This window comes from Mixophyes fleayi, chromosome 6 (genome assembly GCF_038048845.1).
Source record: "Mixophyes fleayi isolate aMixFle1 chromosome 6, aMixFle1.hap1, whole genome shotgun sequence".
Lineage (NCBI taxonomy): Eukaryota > Metazoa > Chordata > Amphibia > Anura > Limnodynastidae > Mixophyes > Mixophyes fleayi.
In genome coordinates this window covers 193,758,197-193,780,982 of record NC_134407.1, presented here as the reverse complement: position 1 = coordinate 193,780,982, position 22,786 = coordinate 193,758,197, and the positions used below count along the sequence as shown (strand labels likewise).

Genomic DNA, 22,786 nt, shown 5'->3' with positions numbered 1-22,786 from the left:
GCTCATTGCTAGCTGCCATATTTCAGTGAAAGTCAATCCTACGTCCGCATTCACCAAAGGATAAATTATAAACATTCATGTATGTTACCACAGATTTGTTATCCTCCTATATTAGCTTACATTCACAATTAAAATCAGAGGAGAGCATTTCTGTAATATATTCTTGGCTCGCTCTTGTCGTTGGTAAAATCGTTAGCAATATTGCATCGGGATAAATTTTCTGTAGTGTGTACCCAACCTTAAACAAAGGCTCTCAGTTATCAGGTGTGTTCCAAATCTACTGCTTGATAAAGACAAACAAACATTCCACTGTTTATGTGAGAACTTCAAAACAGGATGTGGGTGTGTTGAATAGCTGACTTCAGCCTTCCCTGCAGTCATGTGACCACTGTTCTTACACGTCACCTGACCAGCGTCTGCCGTATACCGGTACTAATATGGTCATAAGTCAATGTCTGCTGATGAAATTGGATATCAGCCATTGATTCCAATTCAACAATGCTTGGGGTAGCCAAAGTATCCTATAACCAGGTTAATATTTGATTGACCTTACTAAGCAATGACTTTTTAACAAAACATCTTTAGAGTACCCTTCAACAAGCTGAGCACTACCAAATATATTTCTATAACATAAATCCCGTTCTATATATGTTTTGTGTGACTATGGTTCATTTTGTACGGTGGCTTAGTGGTTAGCACTTCTGCCTCTCAGCACTGGGGTCATGAGTTCAATTCCTGACCATGGCCTTATCTGTGAGGAGTTTGTATGTTCTCCCCGTGTTTGCGTGGGTTTCCTCCGGGTGCTCTGGTTTCCTCCCACACTCCAAAAATATACTGGTAGGTTAATTGGCTGCTATTAAATTGCATTTTAGTCTGTCTGTATGTTAGGGAATTAGACTGTAAGCTCCAATGGGGCAGGGACTGATGTGAGTGAGTTCTCTGTACAGCGCTGCAGAATTAGTGGCGCTATATAAACAAATGGTGATGATGATTTTGTAAATCTCCCTAAATGAGGAGGGAAGATAGAAATGGGAGTGTGTTTATCAAAGGTTAGAGTGTATATATAACATACCTGTGTTTTCTTCACAGCATGGCTATCATATATGGAGTGTTTTCAGCCTCCAATCTTATTGCTCCATCTGTGGTTGCGTTGATTGGTTGTCAGCTGTCCATGTTCTTCAGTGGAATATTTTACAGGTGAGTAATGGTTGTTGACATATTGTGGTCATGCTGATATGCAGTATGATGACACACTCTGGAATATGAGTATCACAAAGTCTCAGACATGGAAAGATCAAGGTGTAAATTGGTCCCCCCCAGATGATCCACGTTAGTCACAGCAACCATTGTTACAAGTCTCTAATGGGACGTTTTGTGGAAACAAAACATTTTTTGGTAACCTAGCGAAGCTGAGAGGTGGAGAGGGGGGGAGATGTCCCAAGTTTGTTCTAAATTCTGCATGTTCTTAACAAAAACGCCACACTGCAGAATTGAAAGGACGTCGTTCCATCGTTGAGAAGTTATAGTTTGATTTAAAAGTCAAATGAAACAATACGATGAGCTTTGGAATGATAATCGTTCGTCGTCTGTCGTGTGATTGGCCCGATCATCGACTGAAAACCATTTAGTGTGTACCCAGCTTAAGTTGGGTATCTCTGGCGGTCATTTGAGCCCCATGAACATGGCAAAATTGTGCCAAGACACAGTCAAAAGATCGCTAAACGTTCTAGACTAGAGATTTCTGCTAGAAAAAAATTAATCCAACAGTAACTTTAAATTGAGCCTTGTTCCTGTCCTTCCAAGTTACAATTTTGATTGTGTTTGATTATCAATTCTCTCTTATGCTTTGTTTGAAAGTAGAAACAAGTAATTATATCATTGCTTTTTCCCTCTTGGTTGTGTGGTTTTTTTTTTTTCATTTTTTTAAATGTAATTTTCTGCTTTCATTTTTTTTTCAGTGCTTATATAGCCATGTTTATCCAGCCATTCACATGGTCATTTTACACCTTATCTGTTTTAATCGGGATTGCTGCTGCTGGTGAGTACTATTTATGAATGACTGCTCTGTTGCTTGTCATAATTGTTTTAAATTGACGTGCAAAACTTGTTGTAAAGCTATATTCTGTCGCCTTTAACAGGTGTTGAAATTCTGAAATAATAGGCATGCAAGAACATAGTTATGACCCTTACATAGTATCCACAGAAATATGATGGTCTTTAGACAGAAAAAAGGGATGTTCTCGCCTGCTAAAATCAATGTGAGAACAAGTGATCTGTCACAGTTTATTAGTGACAATATAGCTTCCTATTGCTTGCTATATAGTGGTGAAAAGTCACACATGTTTGCGTGGGTTTCCTCCGGGTGCTCCGGTTTCTTCCCACACTCAAATAACCTACTGGTAGGTTAATTGGCTGCTATCAAAATTGACCCTAGTCTGTGTGTATGTATATATTAGTGAATTTAGACTGTAAGCTCCAATGGGGCAGGGACTGATGTGAATGAGTTCTCTGTGCAGCACTGCAGAATCAGTGGCGCTATATAAATAAATGGTGATGATGATGACTAATGGAGAAACGTACAAACCAGTAGACTTTTGTGCAGAACAGAAAACTGTTATACAGCTGCTTTCCAAAAATCCTACATGGTTTGAGAAATATACATGTGAAAGTCCCCGCACCTAGACAGAACATGAGATGTTGATATTCTATTTATATTTACTTTGCGGCTGACACATAATTTTCTTGATATTTTTGTTAACCTGAGCGAGGGGTCATTTTCTAATTTGTTTGAGGCACCAGATGTTGGCACTTGGGTTGAGTAGCCCGGTTATTTGTCAGTTTCTCTCTGGCACGTGTTAATGTACACACATAGGCCCATAGCGGTACTCTCCTGGCCACATTTCCCAGCATTTCTGCTAATGATCTGAACAATTTACACCTAATTATTATTATATTCTTTCACTGTCTCTATGATCACAGCTTTGTGTTTGGATATCTTGCTACTTAGGGTATATTTACTAAGCTGCGGGTTTGAAAAAGTGGAGATGTTCCCTATAGCAACCAATCAGATTCCAGTTATTTATTTAGTACATTCTACAAAATGTCAGCTAGAATATGATTGGTTGCTATAGGCAACATCGCCACTTTTTCAAACCCGCAGTTTAGTAAATACACCCCCCTGATATTTTGTATGTGACTAGTTAAGGAACTTATCACAGTGGAAGATGTTTGAGATAAAGTTGGCCAGAAAATAGCTGATAACAGAAAACAGTAACTGACACTGAACTCTGTGGCAAATGTAAATATATCTTAAATTCTGTGAAGGTATAGGAACTTATTACATGTATATTTGTGATTTTATATAAAAGGCAACTCTTCTCTTAGATTCAGTGGGCTTATGGAAGATTACTTAATACTGATTAATAACAGTTCTCCCTCTACTGGTTAGATGTTGGGGACTTTATCGATTTATTTATAAATATATATAAATATTTACAGGAAACTCTATTATGTATGTGTCCCTGAACAACCCAAAGCTGTAGTTAGCTGGCGTTCTCATTGCTGCAGTGATTTGATAAACCGATTTCCTCCCGACACCAGGGACTATTTTAAACCTCTTTTTTTCTTTTTGTCTGCGACAGTAGAATTGTGAGCAGAGCAGTATGAAATGGACAAATTAACTCTGTTGTTCAGGGCTTTCAGCCAGGATAGGGACATGCAGTAGATGTGTGACTGAATAGCTGAAAAATTCCCCAAAGATGTTCCTTGAACAGATGATTCTATACAAAAAAATAAGAATTCCATATTATAAACTGTGCATGTTGTAAAACAACGATACAAAATGCAAATGATATTGAAACACTTGTTAACAATGGGCGGAATTCATGAAACCTTGTTAATAGCAGGAAAAAAATCATAATGAAAATTTTGTGGCTTCCACCCAATCTATTTTTTGTCTCATCTCGAAGATTAAGGCTCAAAACTACCTGCTGTTTGTTTTTGGGTTTAAAAACGCAAGTGGAAACACATGCCAAATGCAAACGTGCTGTTGTTAGCGTTTCCCAACAGAGAAATCATTCACATCAGTCCCTGCCCCATTGGAGCTTACAGTCTAAATTCCCTAACACACACACACACACACACACACAGACACACAGACTAGGGTCAATTTTGTTGGCAGCCAATTAACCTACCAGTATGTTTTTGGTTACCAAGATTAGTAAGATCAGTCCTGAAATACTAGCAAAAAGATTTAATGATATACTCACAAATTATGTATAAGAAAATAATATCGCAATTAAAGTCACTTGGCTTCAAAAAGTTGTTAGACATAATTCCTGTGATTCAGTGCATGTTCATATTCAACAAGCATCCCCCATTTGTAATATGCATCAACGGATAGTTTAATGGAGGAGATCTAGCACAGTCTTCATAACTCGCCAGCAAGATCTAAAGAACCTCTAAACAATGCCATCCTTAGATAATCCTTTTCCTTATACTTTTAAGTATATCGGATACATTTGCACTGTAAAGCTGGGTACACACTACAGAATTTTCCACCAACTTTTTATGCCGATCGATTTTTACATGCGATGGATGGTCCGATCGCTCGGTCCATGGACTGCATACACACTAGCCTTGTTTAGGACGATAAAGGGAAGAGCGGACGTCCCTTTAACGACTTTTTACAGCCATGTTGTCGTGAGCAATGACTGTAATTTCGTACTCACTGTTGTGGATCGGTCGGAAACTTATACACACTACACAATGGAAACGAGATTGGAACGAAAATATTAAACGGTACGACCAACCAAATGAGGCGACAATCGTCCATTTGGGCAGACTTTCGACCATCGTGTAACTACACACACTGACCCGACTTTTGAACGAGCGGTCGTATGTCGGCTGATTGAGCCGATTATTGGACGAAAACCGTGTAGTGTGTACCCAGCTTAAGCAATTGCGTTCATATAGTGCTTTGATAACAAACATTGCAGAGTATACTTAAGAATGTACAAATACTTTTATCTCTTGTGTGTTCTATAATCAACATTATATATACACAATGTCATGAACGATGAGCAGATAATGTGAAAACCCGCACAAAACTAGTAATTATTCATAATTGACAGACTGTATCTTGTTTTGTTAATATAAGAAAATTGAAAGCTAACGTTACTATGATCTAATAAAATGCAGAGCAGAACTATTTTCTTGTATTTTGCCTGAACATCTACAGAAAGCAAAGTGAAAATATAAAAATGAGCTATTTGTAACTGCCCTGTATATACATAGATCCATTTTACAATAAAATATATAACTTGAGTGTTTTTTTTTTTTTTTTTTGCCTAGTTACTTAGGCCAAATGTGCAGTATACCCATATATTTGATATTCCTAAAACTCAAGAGAACAAATTGATTAAATGTTGTAGTAAATTAGTGAGGGCACACTAAGTTCACATCAGTAAGGCTGGGTACACACTACAGGTTTTTGGCCCGATAATCGGGTGAATCATATGATAAACGACCATTTGGCCTGATATCGCATTAGTGTGTACGCTCTAAAGATGAGCGATTATCGTTCCAAAGCACAATGTATCGTTTGGTTTGATTTTTAAACCGGGCTAAAAAATCTCATTCAACGATGGAACGATGTTGGTCCAATTCTGCAGTGTGTACGCACTCACAACATTATGCATAGATCTCTATGGAGTGTGCAGAGTCACAATCTGTTCAACTGATGGATTTGACAGATGAAGGGCACAGATCTGAAGGTAAGTCGTGTATAGTGTGTAGACATGAATCGGCATGCTGATCGGGACTTTTGGTCGTTGGTAAAATTGTTAACGATATCGGGATGAAAATTTCTGTAGTGCTTTGTAACGTTAATCATTCATCGTTGGAGAGTGTACACTAATGTGATATCTGGCCAAACAGTCCTTTATCATGTGATTTGGCCTGATTATCGGCCGAAAAACCTGTAGTGTGTACCCAGCCTACCAGTTACTACTTTCTATCAATAGCATTAGCAGCTGTTCTCCTCATTAGTAAAGGAGGCAATTAAAACTAGAGTGCCAAATTTTATATTTTTGCTAGAAACTGTCCTTCACCAATAGTGCCATTGTGTGTCTTATTTTCAGTGCTCTGGACTGCTCAAGGCACCTGTTTGACTATGAATTCCGATGACAAGACCATTGGGAGGAACAGTGGGATATTCTGGGCACTCTTACAATTCAGGTACCTACATTTCAGCCATTTTAGTTTTTCCCTGTTGGCCTTTTATTTTGTTTTGGAGCTGAAAAAAAAAAAAGTTCTAATGGTTTCCTCCTTTCTCGCAGTATGCTGTTTGGAAACCTCTATATCTACTTTGCATGGAAAGGAGAGGCCAGCATATCGGGTATGTTGTGTGATTATTTTTAGAATTACACTCACCTGTCACTGCTAGATACTGGTGGAACCGGTATTTCAGAATGCAGTCCGTGAATTAATTTACTCATGAATTTTTGCCATCCAGTATCTCTGTGATATCGCTGGTTTCTGGTGAATTGATAGCCTGCGTCTTATGAATAACACAGATTAGCTGCCTCCACTGTGTGTAGCTGACAAGTGCACTTTCAATATTTAATTTAAGGTAATTGTAGACCTTAAATTGCATAATGCAAATTGCATTATGTATGATCGCAGAAAAGATTGCTAGTCCTGATCAGCATGACTGGTAAATCCAATTTGGGAATGACTGCATCTGGCACTGTATGCATTTATCGTCTTCCCATGCTTACTGTGTCCTCTATGATGCGGGTGGTCAGCACAAGACCTGAACAGTCTGATCTTTCAGACTTGACCGCACAGTATCTACAGTTTATCTATGGTCTATGACAGACATCTGGGCAACCACATTGTATGGGCTACTTTAGGAAACCTTGTTAATATGGTGTCAACACCGTAAAGCCAAGGAACAGTAAGGCTTGGTTCTATTTAAAATCTATAGTAATAAAATGTTTCAGTATAAGCCTAGACCTTGTATATTATCCCCATTCTGTAATGCAGACACTGTCAAGTGATGTTACCTAAGTGATTAAAGCTGATTTTGGTGCTATTTAAGTAGTCAAAGGCTTGGCTGGATTTGTAATGTGCACATGTTATGGAGAACATCAGGGGGTGAATGTATCAAGCTGAGAGTTTTCCCGGCGGGTTTGAAAAGTGGAGATGTTGCCTATAGCAACCAATCAGATTCTAGCTGTCATTGTAGAATGTACTAAATAAATGACAGCTAGAATCTGATTGGTTTTTGAAACCCACCAGAAAACTCTCAGCTTGATACATTTATCCCCAGGTCTGCATAATAATGACCTCTTAAAGACAGTTGAACTATGCTCAGAGTAATTGTTTACCCGCGGAAAGCTACATTGACGGGGTGCATTATATTTGCTATTAAGTGGGTTACAATTGTATCTCTTTAAATAGTATATTTTGGGCTCCGCATCTACATCTCCTCCCTGTTACAGGTCTCTTGGTGAAAGTCGTCTTGAAAATTGGCTCAGTGAATATTGTAATTGACGTTATTCAGGGTTAGCAGGATATTGAATGGCACTATGTTGATAATATTGACACTATCCTATTTCTGACATTATCCATTACACATGTTTGCATGAATAACACAATTTGAAATGGAAAAATTCGGATTTTTACTGATCAGGAAATAAAACCTTTAGTAAACTTGATAAATATTACCAGGGTAACAAGAGTGTTGTAGTCCTGTGTAGTATGGAACACGCTAACTGTGTTCAAGGCCACTTTCTGACCTATAGGGAGAGGCATTCCTTAGATTTGGCAATATGTAACGTTGTAGTTCTACATATGTTTATTTAACACCTCCGGTCTTACACACACAAGTGCTCGCTACTGGAACATTGCCTGGTGAATGAAACACTAACTGAGAAAAGTGTAGGGATTATTGATCCTTATGCTAAATGGGCTCTACAGACCCGTTCGGAAATGGCAGACCGACCGTGATCTGCAAATAGTAGTACGTGTTGCACTCATTATCAGTGCTTCTTTTCCTGAAGAGTCTGTGTACATAGTGTAAAGTGGAACACACAAATGATGGGTAATTGCCATTCAATGATGCAAACCATACAGCAGTGAGTTGACGTTTCTGGGATCCCAGCTCTTTGGTCACTGTAAACTATTGTTAGAACTTCTGCCAGTGTTTTCTACAAAGCTGTATTCTTAATGAAGACTTTGATTCAAGCTGTATTTTATTCATTTCATTAAATAGAAAGAGATCGCAGGACGGTGTTTATCGCTCTGACTGTGATCAGCTTGGTTGGGACAGTCCTGTTTTTTCTCATCAGGACTCCGACCTCAAACACGTCGCAGCTGCGCGAGGAGGACGACGACGAGAGTTCTGAAGTCCTGGAGGAGAACGCGTGAGTGTATTATAATATTATTATACTGGTGTGCAGCTGTGGAGGGTCAGCTTGTCACTGAATTCCTTATTATATGTATACCATAGAAGTGAGTGGGGGCATGGAGTAAAAGCAATGCACTTTTAAAGGCCAAAATCTCTAAGTTACGGTTGTACTTTATAGGTAAACTTTTTTTTATTTACACAAGTTTTTACATTTGACACATCACACTAATGAATATGGATTTTAGGGATAGCTTTAATATTATACAACATTATAAAATCTTTTTATATTAAAATCAATATAATTATATTGTGTTGGAATGGCTCACCAGAATCCAATTACCAAATAAAAACTAGGCAAACACAGGTTTCAAACATGCTGAGACGTCTGAGCGAGTGGCTGTATACCTCCGATCTCGAAAGCTGGGAGACAGCGAGGAACTTGGCCACCCCCTCCCCACCAAAATACGTTGTTTGCAAAAGTTTATATGACATAACTACAAAAAGAAAAAGCAACCAGCGCAATATAACCCCCAGAGATACGTTTAAAATAGTGTAATATCTCAAGTAATCAAACCGGAATGTGGAATGATATAACAAGCATATTTATTGCAAATAATATAAAAGATTGGTGTACCAATTATAGGTATAAAACATCAAATCTCAACATATAAAGCCAAGATGGTGGGTATAATCACTAGGATTACACCTTGCAGTGTAGCACTTTATAAATAATTTCATATGTATAATAAAAAATGCAATGATATCGTGGAAACCAGTGTGTCCATAAATCTCAGAATCATCAATTAGACACTCATCAGCTCTTCATGCAATAACGAAATGTTGCTCCAAGATAACTTATGATGGCGGAATATTGATCCAGATTAAAAATCCACAGATCTCAAATATGGAACTTAAGGGTCTTTACCCAATATAATAGACCGTCAAAGGTGTAAGATAGGAACAAATGTTAACAGTACTGAACCGCAGGAAAGATAACTCACGGACTTCGCCGCTGGATGAGACGCTAACGGAACTCCCAGTAGCCGGCGGTCACGTGATTTCGTGGGTGCGCACCCTCTAGATGTTCATCCTGATACAAACAGCAGTGGAAAAGTTCCAGAACAGAACAAGCGGTACACAGTCCCAATTGACAATGGCTGTAAGATTCTTTCAAGTCTTCAACAAATGAATGATCGGACACACTGCAATGTTAACTACTGACGCGTTTCGTCTGTACTAGGCAGACTTTTTCAAAGCATAATGATATATTACATACATATGACATAACTACACAAACCGATCCCAGCTATAAAAAATCGGACTTGGATGCGCTAGAAACTGCCTAGTACAGCAGTGATTTCTGCAGTCGGAGGGGTTTGAATTTCATATGTTTGGAAACTCTGCTCTCTTTGACCACTGCACCAGTAATCGTGACATGATAATGACAGGTGTCGGAACACTTGCATTGAAAAATACTCCTGCCTTTTCCGTCAAACCTGACCGTTGTGCGGGCATCAGACTCCCACAGTGCTCCTAGTTGGGAATATGGAGGTTATGTGTGGAAGGAGACGCAAACTATTATGTAATGTATAAAGCCATAGAGCAGTGGACAAGCTCCAGGCATCAACAAATTGTGGCTGACACCAGCATATAATGTCAAATAAGAATATATTGTCGCAAACAAACCAGGGCAGTCTAAAAACACAGAACAATAGTGACATTGCAGCATATAGTAATATTACTGATTACTATAGTATCACAAAGCAAAAAAAAAAAGTTAAATGTGCAGTAGACTGAAGAATTAATGCCTCTATTGCAGTCTGCGATGGCTGCACACAGCGTTCCTAGTAAATGCTTTCTGTAGAATGTGCTCCGGTGCTCTCACTTTAGCAAAAGGAACTTGTGATGAAAACATAACCGAGCCAAACAGTAAGTGCAATCACTCTGAATCACGGTACTCGGGAGAACCAGTAGATGAAATTGTGTGGTGTATTTCAAGAGTTGCACTGATCACATAAAGGGTAACTAGGGAAACATAATGTAAAGTGTTTGTTTTATAGTTCTTACTCCTTTATATAACGCACGGAAAATACTATGGTAGCTTTCTGTGTTGCCAAGAGAAAGCTCTAGTGTGTGTGTGTGTGTGTGTGTGTGTGTGTATATATATATATATATATATATATATATATATATATATATATATATATATATATATATATATATATATATATATATATATATATATATATATATATATATATATATATATATATATTAGTAGTATGAGGTCTGCAGCTTAGAAATCATATGCAAATATGACTATATACACAACAAGGAAACGCCTTGCATATACCTCTAAGTGATTGCATATGTGACAGTGTACATATGCCAATGAATGGCCATTGTATTCTAATACAGTTGAACGGGTTGTTTACTTATGCCAGGTGATTCTATTGTTCTGTAAAAGAGTGAATGTTGGGATGTTTCTGATTTGTGTTTTTTATTTGTTCCTCACACACCCATTGTAATAATTGGAATATGCAGCAAGGTTTAATCTGCTTCATAAATAATTGTTTGCTCTGGAGAAGAGCCCTGAAGCTAAACCACACATGCTGCTTCCAGTTTGGCTGTTTTCAGTATGTTTATACAAAGAAAGAGACACATTCATTATGGATGCACAGTCTAATTAATTATATCTAACTTTTATTAAAATTCTTTAAAAAAAAAAAATCATGTCATTATTACAAAAATTTATAATATTAAATTTTGCAGCGAAAATAGAAAAGTTCTTATCACATAGTTTTTTTAGATTATTTTACTCTACTTCTAATAGTGGTTTTAAATACATTATGGATGATGTGGTGTGTGTGGAGTTCAAAAGTCCAGTGCTGTATGACTGTGAAGCAGCTCCTAGTATTCTGACGTTCATTCGTACAACACCAAGTATCGGGCGTGATAAAATAACTCAGACAGGGGAGATTGTCTTAAGTATAACTACAACGACCCTATACAGCTCTGTCCAAATAACAGTGATCAGTTATAAATGACTAGGGACTAACGTACATTGCTAACTTTCTTGATGTACATGTTTTCTACACATTCACTCAACCGTAGCTGTGCCGACGCGCGTTTCTTTGTGAACTTTCTCAAGGTTGCTTTCAGTATGGCCTGAAAACTCGGGCAGCTCAAGGTTCTAATAACACATGAATTTCTCCATCCTTTGTGACCAAATGTGCCACTGATTTTGGCATGTAGTGAAGTGGTCAGACCAATTTAAACCACAGCGATTGTGGGAAGAGGGGTTTACGGTTTGTTTTTTTTTGTTTGTTTTTTCTTTTTTTCTTACACTGTAATCTTGGAATATTTTTGTCTTGTGCCGGAGATGCTTTTTCGATAGCCCCAGTGATGGTGAAATATTTCCCATATGTATTCTTTAATGGAGTTCTAAAGAAACATACATTTTCTATATAATATGTTGTCCCGTGTAACTGACTGGCTTTCTGCCATTTCATCTTGGATGTCCTCTCGCCAACTCAAACTTAATCTTTCTAAAACAGAGTTAATAATATTTCCACTCACCAATAAGAGCATACCTGACATTTCTATTTATATTGATAACATGACCATAAATCCCACCCCATAAGTTCGCTGCCTAGGTGTAATCCTCTACTCACACCTATCCTTTGTTCCCCACATTGACTCTATATCTAAATCATGTTATATACATCTAAAAAACATTTCCAGCACATATCTCACACTGCAAAAACCTTAATTCATGCACTTATCTCCCGCATTGACTATTGTAATTCCCTCCTTACTGGTCCTCCCCAAAACAGACTCAAACCCTTACAATCTATTTTGCATGCAGCGGCAAAATTGATTTTCCTTGCAAATCGTTATTCCTCTGCTGTATCACTCTGTATGTCTCTACACTGGCTGCCTGTTTTATACAAAATCCAATATAAAATACTTTTACTAACCTACAAGGCCATCAACAAAGCTGCACCAACATACATCTCCTCTTTTGTCTCAAAATATCTCCCAATTCGGCAACTCCGTTCTACACAAGATCTGCGTCTCTCATCCACCCTCATTACATCCTCCCATTCCCGGTTACAGGACTTTTTTCGGGCTGCACCCACTCTATGGAATTCTCTCCCTCGCACAATAAGGCTCTCCTCTGTTCTACAAACTTTCAAGCATTCTCTGAAAACCCACCTCTTCAGACAAGCTTATAATATTCCTCAACCACCCTCTTAACCTCACTACTTTACCCTATTACCACCCGTTACACAATTTCACACAAGACAACTACCCTGACCAACATTGTAGTCTGACAGGATCATTTAGCTTATGAGTCACTTTTACCTTTGCAGTCTGGCTGGGCTGAAATGCAAAATGTAGACTTAACCTCATGTATCAAACTCCCATTGTCCCATAGATTGACTGCTTTCGAGCAGGGACTTCTCACCTCTCTGTCTGTTTTACCCAGTTTGTTTATTAGTTTACTGTGTTTGTCCCCAATTGTAAAGCGCTATGGAATATGTTGGCGCTATATAAATTGATGATGATGATAATATGCAAAATACAGAAACTTTGCTTGCAAAGTTAAACAGCCCATTTGCTGCTCCTCAATTGTTCTTGTCCTTTCGGATAAGATGTCCTGCTATACATATACCCAAAAAAATGTGCCCCCCTTCCCCCCCCCCCCCTCCTGAAAAATAAATGTTATGTTATTGTCCAATTAAATTGGAGCCTTTAATTTGCACATATAAGTACAAGAGCACACACATTCCGTGCACGTTCTGTGAAGATTTTATTTAAAAAAGCTACAATATCTATGTATATAATTTTGGTAGGTTATACGTTGTACACAATGGTTCATTTTCAGGTCTGTTTAAAAAATTTTAATCTTTCAGTCAAAATCTGACTTTCCACTATATAGTTGAAGACCTGACTAGTTGGAGGATGTCCAGACCTACATACAAACCATGTAATTCAACACGTCAAAGACTTTTTTTTTTTTTTCTAGCAGACAAAGCGAATCGGCGTGAATGTGGTGTAAATAAAAATATAAAGAACATGAATACTCCCCACTTGTGGAATTCTTTACCACGTCACATCAGACTCTCCCCCAACCATCGAATCTTTAAACGCTCTCTGAAAACCCATCTCTACATTAGAGAGATTTATTTTGTCTACATTTGTATGTCCCTGTTTTATGTATATCCTGTTTTTCCCCCGATCTACGTGGCAGTCACTCTGGAACCTTACATGTCAACGGTCATAATAATTGTTATAATCAAATTGGTCGATGAATGCCCAGCCGGCTCTCAATAATGATCACAGCGGTGATAGATGTCCCAGGTCAGACTGATGCATTCGCCTGCTTGCGCTGACTTGCTTGTTTCACAGGGGATTGCAAACCATCTCTTTGTATGGAGCCTTATAGTGCTCAATAATACCACAGTTTTCCAACACAATTTTGTCAAGATGATGCTAGAGAGGTGCCTTATATTATACTGTTAAACTAAATTAAACTACATTTTTTTTTTTCTTGACATTGTTCAAACAAAGTAATGCACAAGAATAAGCCTGGCCAACCTGTGGCTCTCCTGGTGTTGTGAAATTACAAGTCATCAGCAGAAGCAGCAGCTGTTTATTTTGTGCCACCAATTGCGCAGCGCTGTACAGAGAACTCGCTCACATCAGTCCCTGGAGCTTACAGTCTAAATTCCCTATCATACACAGACTAGGGTCAATTTGATAGCATCCAAAAATATACCAGTAGGTTAATTGGAGTGTGGGAGGACACTACAGCACCTGGAGGAAACCCACGCAAACACGGGGAGAACATACAAACTCCACACAGATAAGGGTCAGAAATTAAACTCGTGAACCCAGCGCTGTGAGGCAGAAGTGCTAACCGCTAAGCCACTGTGCTGCCCAGCATACCTATCTACTAGCAAAGCATGCTTGTAGTTGCACAACATGTGGAGAGCCACTGATTGGCCAGGCCTACAGTAGAATAGAATTGTTACAAGGAAGGTAAAATAACCTACTACAGGTAATGTGCTTTAGTCTCTGTTTGTGTCTTGGAGATCTGTTATGTTGCTGGGTGATTGATTCTGTATGTCTTGATTGTGGGCAAGAGTGTACTGCTATAGCGTGGATTTAAACTAAATTCCATTATGTGTAGAGTATGCAGTAATGAGTGGCTCATGACCATAATTTAATTTCATGTTGTTGTGTGTGTGAACATCATTTCCCTTATCCTGAAGAAAGATGGACAGGATACATGTGACCAGTATATTCTCTCACTGATTACACAGAGACGAGATATGTTATGATTAAAAAGGGAGACCAGAGCAAATCTGTGCTTGTGGGGTTGAGCAATCTCTATTTTAAGCTACACACTACAGAAAATTTCTCCCAATGTGTTATCTTTAACGATTTTGCCAACGGCTGAAAGTCCCGTCCACATGAATCGGCATGCTGTACACACTATACACATTTACACGATTTACCTTCAGATCTGTGCTCTCCATCTGTCATAACCATCGGCTTAAAAGATGGTGACTCTGTAAACTCTATGGAGATCTGCCGACACCGCTGGTTGTGGGAGCGTACACATTAATGCGATATCTGACCTAACGACACGATAATTGGTTGAAAATCCTGTAGTGTGTACCCAGCTTTAGCCTTTCTGCCTCTTTATCTGCAGTGTTTTCCTTGCAAATAAATTATTGAATGTGTTTTAAAAAGGACTGGTCAACTATTTAATTGTCCTAATCCATTCTTACTACAAAATGTTGAAGGCAGCTGTCCTAATAATCATAGTTAAAAGCAATTGTTGCATATTTTCTAACCTTGTAGGAATCCGTAGCTCTGTAAAATAAAGCTCCTTCCCGTTTTCCAGCTATCAAGCTCCTGATTTGAACACCTCTAAAATGTTTTGTTAAAAGTCTATTTCTGAATCTTTATTTTCCTTTCAACACAGGTTTCAACAAAGCAAAGCATCCAGAGCCGTAGAAGCCTTCAGTAAGTGCCTATAAATTCTGCCAGCAGCTGCTGGGCCAAAGTGAACTTTCTAACCTTCTCTATTCCTTGTGGTTTCTTTGCAGCAAGATCATTGAAGTTGTCTATCACCAAAGAGATGCTACTGCTGAGCGTATCCATGGCATATACAGGTAACAAACCCTTTATACATGTGCTTTAGGTGATATGTTTTCAAAAGTCCCGATCAGTGCTCTGATTAATGTGTGCACACTAAACACATTTTTCACGCTCTACCCTTGTATCTGTGCCCTTCATCTGTCTTAACCATCGGCTGAAAAGATGGTGACTCTGCACACTCCATAGTCTGCCGGTCCTGAGTGCGCACACACACTGCGGAATTGGAACAACATAGTTCCACCGGTGTACAAGACTTTTAGTCTGGTTTAAAAATCAAATGAAACGATATGATGAGCTTTGGAGCGATAATCGTTCATCTTTGCAGCGTACACAATAATGCATTGTCTGGCCGAATGGTCGTTTATCGTGTGATTGGCCCTAAAACCCTGTGTGTGCCTAGCCTAACACCGATGGAAGCGCCTGCAGCTTTTTAATGAAGCGTCACACAATGGATATGATTAGAAGGTTCTGACCTGTATTTAATGGCCTTCACACTAGATAAGAACGCATCTGGACATGAGACGTTATTTTATTGTGTGTGTTAACTTTTATACATGGTGCTATCTACAGACTGAAGACCTAACTTCTATTCACTTATGTGTGACATAAAAGTAAGGTGGAATTATGTATTTCCCCGTGCAGCTAGACGTTTTATTTAGCCCATGATCACTTGTTGAATATTTACAGTCTTCTCACCAGATCTGGTAAAAGTAAAATCTATTTATTTTTTTTTTTTTATTATTTTTTTTTTGTTTAGTTCTGAGAATCTCTTCCAGCCTATTTGTCTTCCACAATGGAAGAATTTGTTCTGGCAGGATGATTAAAGGGTTGTGGTGTGCTTAAAACGTGTTGTGAACTAAATATATTCAATTGTATGTCTTCACCACTGTTAACTCTGCTCTCCAGCTACTTAGCCCTCCTCCTTGAGGACCCTCTTTCCCGCGTCCCCTCTCGCTCCCTCCTCTCCCCCCCTCCTCTCCCCTCTAGGAGTCTCCCTGTCATCCGTGCCTTCCCTCTTGGACTCCTTTGTTGGCGGACCTTCCCCTCTCCCCTCCTCCGCCCCTCTAGCGGTGCTTTGAGCTCACTGAGTTACTGTGATTATTGTTTACTGTACTGTGCTGTCTCACCTCGTATTGTAATCTCGTTTGTCCCTGTACGGCGCTACGGACACCTAGTGGCGCCCTATAAATAAAAATTAATAATAGTAATAATTGTACCCACCATGTTTTTCAGTACCTTGAATTTTTTTTTTACATTGATCATGTGTCTTCCGATAGGACATTATGGGACTTGTAGTTTTATAACAGCTGCCACATACATTATATTAAAGACAAAAATTAGATAACCAGTTTAATTAATTTCAATGTCAATATCAACTTTTCTACTAGATTTTTCTATTAGATTTCTGAAGTCAACCGTGATGTTGCTTGATTTTATTTTGTCGGCATCTAAATGTGAGCTGACAGTGGGTTGGGATTTATTAGATACACCTTCACCTTTTTGGTTTCTGCTTTTCCTTTTGTGACCTTTTTTATATTTTGTGTAATAGTTTTTTTTCTCCTTCACTATAAGGTGCTTTATTTCCTCCAAATAATTGTAGATTAAGTCAATGATTATCGCCCCCTACAGGCCAATCTCCGCCTGCTAACAACAAAATACACTAAAGATTCAACCAACAAGCCGGCTATAAAGTAATTGTATTCATGTAATGTTCACTTCAAGACGCAGAAGTCTGTAAGCCTCAATTTCTCACACTGCCATATTTTTAATGAGTACCGAGGCGTTTGTGTTTAATGTAAAATAGAAATCCCAGGAGACTGTTTGAAACCTCAGGCACCCAATGGAATAGGTGGATAGACTCCTTTGCAATAAATGGTGATCTTCACAATCCATTACTGGCTATTTGAAGATTACAAAGCAGACCTGAATCGTTCTTTCCATTGAATTGTCTAAAACGAGCAGTCTGGAAATGTGTAGGTTTATATTTCTCCCGGAATAGTATATTTTCTTGTTTGTCTTTTGTGCTCATGTTTCAATGTGAAGCCTTAATTCTTATCTTTAGCCATATTCCCGGCACCACTTTCATTTCATGTTTCATTTTTATGAAATTATATGGCTGAGCGCTTTCATCTTTGCCTGCTACACACTCGTGACAAGTGATGGTTCGTATCTGGCTTTGTGTGGGATCTTTTACATAAATTGTGCAGTGCTTTATTTTATTGTTTATTGCTGCGTATAGTTATCTATGCATTTACGCAGTTTCAATTACATACAACATTCATCCTCTCCTCTACTCCTCTAGATATGGCACTCGGGACAGGGAAATCATATTTTATGAACTATTCTAAATGATGAAACGTGTTTGATTTTGTTTTTTGTTTTTTTGTTTTTTTTCTTATACCAAAAATTTAGGAAAGATACCGCCACCCCTCCCCTTCTATACTGTTGCCTGTCGGAATTGGTTGAAAGTTGTCCCATTAAATACGTGATAAATTGAAATGGCAAAAAAATTGAGTTATATTCGTTCCGACCTCAAACTGCATCTTCTCTAGGGGTACAATGTGTTGCCTAAAAATAAATCCCAGGCAGTAACTTCTTTAATATGTCTGGTTTTCATGAAACAGATAAAAACTTGTCTTCTAATAGAATTTTTTTTTCTTTTAATTGAAGTTCACTCTTAGATGTCAGTATGCCCCCATTAAGAATGCTACCGCACAATGACAAAGTCTAGATGCACTCTAAGCTATTCTGATTGGTTAGTTTTGTCTGTTACCTAAAAACTGACCAGCACTTATTCTTTATTCACCCCACCCACCGTGACGTGGCATCTCTTAGAATCTCGAGGCTGCAAACGATTTGCAGTTATTTTCTCAGTATGTATAAACGTTTTTCGTCTTCCATTTTCTCATTGTTCTGAGAACCATACACTTGGTATGGTTGGCAACCAAACTTGGCTTCTAGCAGACCTCTTGCCTTCTCTCTGTTCACACAAATGCTTTGGCTAGACTAAAACTTAACTATGCTATAGCTATACACTGTGACTGTTTTGGCAATGTATGTGTGGTTTGGTTTTTAAAAATTTAATTTGTAACTGCGTGTATACATGTCATTTTGTGTTATCACTAGCAATTAGTAAGAGATATATGAATTACCCTTTCCCTGTATCATGTCCTACATTCACAGGTACAGTGCTAGTTCCTGGCTCTAGGCCGTTGGTAATTACAGGTACAGTGCTAGCTCTTCACTCTATGCCGTTGGTAATTACAGGTACAGTGCTAGATCCTGGCTCTAGGCCGTTGGTAATTACAGGTACAGTGCTAGATCCTGGCTCTAGGCCGTTGGTAATTACAGGTACAGCGGTGCAGTGCTAGTTCCTGGCTACAGGCTGTTGGTAATTACAGGTACAGTGCTAGTTCCTGGCTCTAGGATGTTGGTAATTATAGGTATGGTGCTAGTTCCTGGCTCTAGGATGTTGGTAATTACAGGTATGGTGCTAGTTCCTGGCTCTAGGATGTTGGTAATTACAGGTATGGTGCTAGTCCCTGGCTCTAGGATGTTGGTAATTACAGGCACTGTGCTAGTTCCTGGCTACAGGCAGTCTTCATGTGACAGTGTGGGACTGCTGTCAGACACTGCAAGTTCTCCTACTGTTGTCTGCTATTAAACACCAGTGTATTCATGTAATGTTCCAGAGTAATGCCTAATAAGCAGAAATCATGCACATGTGTAAATAGTCTTATTACCTGCTTCCAAGCCCTAACATTTACTCAAGCCTTATCTGATGGTACACTGCATGCATAGAAGAATCACATTTGGATATTTGTGAACTCTGCCTAGTTGAGGTTCTGCAGGGATCATGGGATCTATAGTTGGACAATAAGCATTTGCTTATGTTTAGCCTGATCAGTTTGTCTTATCCAGTGTTTACAGAATGTTCCTCCTTCCAGGTTTCGAGCTCACCTTTTACTCCGGCGTGTTTGGCACATGTATAGGAGCTATCAACTGGTTCGGGGCTGATGCTAAAAGCCTTATTGGACTATCTGGAATATTTGTCGGACTTGGAGAAGTTTTAGGTTAGTTTTTCTTTTTATTTTATATTCGAGTCGCATGCAGTATCAATTCACTGCCAATTTTTATTTTATTTTTTATTTTTGACCTATTTAAGTAGCCTTTCTCTCTCTCCTGTTATCAGCTGAATAACAAATTGTCTGTTTACAGGTGGAGCTGTCTTTGGATTGCTCAGCAAGAACAGTCGATTTGGCAGAAACCCAGTGTTCCTCCTGGGGCTTGTAGTTCACTTCTTGGCTTTCTATCTGATATTCCTCAGTGTTCCTAATGATGCCCCCATTGCCTCTCGGGATGGAACGTACAGTCGGGCATTCATAGATCCTAGGTATTCGCCTCCATTGCGTCTTCTCATTTTATTTTTTATTAATAGATATTTATTTTGCATGAATACAAATATATACACATAGGTGATATTAAGTACTATAGAAATAATCCGTGCAAAGAAAAATCTATAAAAGGAAGGTTCTTTATTCTTTGAAATGCCTTGTTCAAAACACATTACTTATGCAGTGCTCTGCAATTTATTCATGATATTCTGGCTACCAGACTGCTTTGTTCTTTTATACTCTGTGGATACATCATTTTGTTCAGGCAAATTAATCAATATGGCATCAACCATTCTCATATTTTCAGTCTTAAACTGAAGTTCTTAGTAAGGAATTTATTATTTTTTTGCAATCATTTTTTATTAAGGGAAATTATTCAAAATATACAAATATGTAAATGAAGGGTAATCAAACGAACTCATACAATATTCAACTATGGAAGGGGTTAAGTGTAAATTATTCTCATGGAATCCAGTGTAGAACAAGTTCTAAAATTCAACATTGAATCAGCCGTTTTTACAAAGTATATCATACATGAGACTAAATGCCCTGGTTAGCGAATCATTGAGTACATAAACGGAATAAACTGAACAAATTGAAACAAATAAAGGAAGGAGAGGTTAGGAAAGGTGGGGAAGTCTTTGATGACTAGATTAAGGGACAAACGTAGAGGGCAGGGAAGAATGCTGACTCCCAACAAGGGACTATCTGGATAGATCAGAATATTTTTCAGTGTTTTGGAATTCTAGCCAATAGAACCATGTGGCACAATAGTCATTAAACTCATCAGAAGAGCAGAAGATCAGATCATCCATATATCTGTAAAATTCAATGCAGGTGAACCACTCTTTCAGAGTTGGAGGAAAGGAGAATCTCCAATGTACGCTGCCTTTGTGGCACTATTTAGGGACTTTTTATATAACGAAATTGGAAGCTTTGTCAGATTCAATATTTAATAAGGATTTTATTTTTACAGCCGCAGCAAATATTTGAAGTTCACATACACCACAACAGGTGAACATCAGATATGCGTATACATTAAATAAACAGTAGGACATGACATTACTGGAGGGGTCTCAGGTGGAGATTGAACTGTGCTAAATGGCTGGGTGTCTACTTGCTTCCAGGTGGTCCTCTATATTTATAGAAAGAATAAACTGAAAAGTAACAGAATTGTCATCTAATGTTCTATCGATAAAGACTGAATCCAATGAGTATCCCTCACTGTTAAACTGCACCAAAATGTATGTTTTCTAGTGAACCACTTTATAAAACTCTTAGTGTAAAGCCTAGAACATGGATTTGTCTAGAATAGACAGAATAGGTGACTAATTTGCATGCAGTTAGTTCTTTAATGACCCTTATCTAGTCTAAGCACAATGAAATGGTATATCTTGTAGAATGTTACACACATCAGTCACAGGCATTGAGCAGGAAGGTTAAATCAGTGGTCGGCCACAGGCAGCCCGGCTAGCCTTCACCTCCAGCTCGGTGCTCCGAACAGAGTGAATGGGAGCAATCCGTGTCACATGACCTGCATATAACGCAGGGAGGTCACGCAGCACATCCAATCGGAGAAGAGCATATGTCCGTAAATCCTTAGGTGTCAATGGGTTCAGTACAGTACCTTCATATAGACTGCAGGTATACCACTATATCTATATATTGAGAACTTTGACGTGATCGCTAAAGATCTTTGTAGCTATAATATCAATAACATCATTGGTTACTAGTCAATGTGAATAGATTGCGCAGTGAAACAAATGAAAAAAGGTGCAACAAAACCATTTATTTTCAGGTGTGTTTAAAAAAAAAAAACAAAAAAAAAAAAAACTCCAAATAATGCAAACTCTTTTAAACATTGTAGTTTAGAAAAGGTTTCCCCATTTCGCTATATATTTCAATATTGCATCACTTCTTTCTTTGCAGCAAAGTCCTGGCTCTTTTCTGCAGCTTTCTACTGGGTCTAGGAGATAGCTGTTTCAATACCCAACTCCTCAGCATTTTAGGAACCCTATATGCAGAGGACAGTGCCCCCGCTTTTGCGATCTTCAAATTTGTGCAGGTAACAAGATATGCGAGACAATACTATTGATATGTATAAGAATGAATAAGTTCTCCATACATTAATATAAAGCTTTTGACAGACCACTAAACCTATAGTACAACCAAGCTCAATATGACAAAGTTTGTGTGTGTCTGTGTAGTTCTTATAATTTTGAGATTGTGAATATTATTAGAAGCTATTATAGAATACAGTCTTATTTTGTAAGTACTAATTATTTAATTGCTGGCAATTGTATGGTGTTTAATTATGTTGATGGAATGTTTACTATGTATGGTACATTCTGTAGTGCCCCAGTATGCATTCCTTTTGTGCTTGCTGTACCAAACTGTGCTATAGCGTATAACCACCAGAGGGCAACAAAGGACTTCTTCTCTCCTGCAAGTCTGATGGGGGCTGCCTTAGCCACTGATTGTTACAGGTACTTGCAGCTCCCATTTGCCTTGCACAAATGAGAATATATGGCATATGCATGCACGGTGAAAATTCATAATTAATTGTTACCTGTTCTTTTAACAAGATTGTGCAGGCAACTCTGGCTGTGAAACTTCAGTATTTTAGGGCGCAATATGAGTGAAATCTGCCCAGGAATGGCTTCTATTTCAGCAATCATTCCAGAATGTTTAGATTTTGAACCTAGTAATCAGCAAGTAGCTATTTATTCTGATTAACATGTATCGGATAATGATTTTTGCTTCAGTGTGGGCATATTTATAGACCTTTTAAGTTATTCAAGAC

The 22,786-nt window shown here is 38.4% G+C and overlaps 1 protein-coding gene across 1 annotated transcript in view; it reads left to right on the top strand.

Annotated features, from left to right (window-relative positions):
• MFSD11 (major facilitator superfamily domain containing 11) overlaps positions 1–22,786 on the top strand; it is a 32,103-nt gene that overhangs the window by 5,997 nt on the left and 3,320 nt on the right. The window contains exons 4-13 of the mRNA XM_075177749.1: positions 1,090–1,197; positions 1,959–2,038; positions 6,141–6,237; positions 6,339–6,397; positions 8,279–8,429; positions 15,414–15,454; positions 15,538–15,603; positions 19,537–19,662; positions 19,808–19,982; positions 21,913–22,048. Of these exons, the coding sequence (XP_075033850.1) occupies positions 1,090–1,197; positions 1,959–2,038; positions 6,141–6,237; positions 6,339–6,397; positions 8,279–8,429; positions 15,414–15,454; positions 15,538–15,603; positions 19,537–19,662; positions 19,808–19,982; positions 21,913–22,048 (1,039 nt within the window). The remainder of the gene's footprint in view (positions 1–1,089; positions 1,198–1,958; positions 2,039–6,140; positions 6,238–6,338; positions 6,398–8,278; positions 8,430–15,413; positions 15,455–15,537; positions 15,604–19,536; positions 19,663–19,807; positions 19,983–21,912; positions 22,049–22,786) is intronic.